General features: G+C 57.8%; 1 protein-coding gene across 1 annotated transcript in view; it reads left to right on the forward strand.

The window, feature by feature from the left end:
- Positions 1-1,622, forward strand: part of LOC108643163 (keratin, type II cytoskeletal 6C-like) — a 152,669-nt gene that overhangs the window by 149,836 nt on the left and 1,211 nt on the right. Inside the window, 3 exon segments of the mRNA XM_029958136.1 lie at positions 757-817; positions 1,029-1,124; positions 1,337-1,501. Of these exon segments, the coding sequence (XP_029813996.1) occupies positions 757-817; positions 1,029-1,124; positions 1,337-1,501 (322 nt within the window).

The raw sequence follows: 1,622 nt of genomic DNA on the forward strand, positions 1-1,622 counted from the left end.
TCCAGGTGCGGTTCCTGGAGCAGCAGAACAAGGTGCTGGAGACCAAGTGGAGCCTCCTGCAGGAGCAGGGCATGAAAACCGTGAGGAACAACCTGGAGCCGCTTTTCGAGACCTACATCAACAACCTGAGGGTGCAGCTCAACAGCCTCCTGAGCGACAAGGGGCGGCTGGAGGGGGAGCTGCTCAACACCCAGTACCTGGTGGAGGACTTCAAGAAGAAGTAAGTCTGGGGGTGCTGGGGGGTGCAGCCCTTTTCCCCACCCTCAAACCAGCTGGGGGGATCCAGGGGAGCCCCAGGGAAACCCAGGGATTCCCGGCAGGGAAAGCTGGGATGGTTTTGTGTTTTTTTTTTTCTCCGGGAGGAATTTTCCCAAGGAGAAGTTTTCCCAGTAACGGGGTAACACATCCCAACACACCAAACGTCCAGGGGGTAATTTAGGGCAGGATCAAAGGCTTATTAACTAAATTGCCTCCTGAGAGAGAAAACAACTGCACGGGGAGTTTCAGGGCAGCACGTTTGGTTTGCTGAAATCAGCAGCAGCAGAGGATGAGTAATGGCCAGAAACGAGTGGAAAATGAGGGATCTGCTCGGATGGGTTTGATGTCTTGTTTTAACTGGCTCGGCTTCGTGGTCTCTGCTGCGGGAGAAAAGAGCCTCGTATGCAAAACGCTCTTGAGGAAGTTCATTCCTGCGAGGTAAAATCACCTCCCTCTGCTCCTGCCCAAACAAACCCTCCTCCTGCCTCCCTGCCCCAGGTACGAGGATGAGATCAACAGGAGGACCATCGCCGAGAACGAGTTCGTGACGCTCAAGAAGGTGAGGGAACGTTCCAGAACACCAAGGGACGGCTGCCTGGGGAGCTCCGACTCCCCTCCCAGGCACGAACCCATCCGTAGATCCATCCAGTCGTATTCCAGCCCCCTTTATTTTTGGGTTTGTGGTTCTTCCCTGGAGCGTTCCTGCAGCTGTGCCTGTTCCTGGTTTGCTGGTGGGGCCCTAACCCCCCCAAAACTCTCTCGTCCCCCAGGATGTGGACGGTTCCTACATGAACAAGGTGGAGCTACAAGCCAAGGCAGACGCTCTGACCGAAGAGATTAATTTCCTGAGAACCCTCTACGAGGCCGTGAGTCCAAAACCACCCCAACCCTCGTTAAGAGCTCCTCTGCCCCCATTCCCCCGAAAGCCCCAGATTTCCCCCCCGGGAGGTGCCAAATCCTTTCCCTCTCTGGGGCCACACCCGAGCTGTTCAGATCCCAATCTGCAGCCGCCTCTCCCTGGCCCGGGAGCAGGGAAAGGCCTCTCCCGAGGAATCACCTCCCCCTGTGCCCTTGGCAGGAGCTGTCCCAGATGCAGACCCAGATCTCCGACACCTCGGTGGTGCTGACCATGGACAACAACCGGAACCTGGACCTGGACAGCATCATCTCCGAGGTGAAGGCGCAGTACGAGGACATCGCCAACCGCAGCCGCGCCGAGGCCGAGTCCTGGTACCAGACCAAGGTGAAGGGCCCGGGGGGTTCCGTGCTCCAATCTCCATGTCTTGTCAGGAACAGACACAGACAAACCCCGGCTCGGCCCAGGAAACCTCCTCGGAGGTCCCGTTGCACAGCTCGGCTCTGGC

Source organism: Manacus vitellinus, unplaced genomic scaffold (genome assembly GCF_001715985.3).
Source record: "Manacus vitellinus isolate BGI_N305 unplaced genomic scaffold, ASM171598v3 scaffold_140_pilon, whole genome shotgun sequence".
Taxonomy (NCBI): Eukaryota; Metazoa; Chordata; class Aves; order Passeriformes; family Pipridae; genus Manacus; species Manacus vitellinus.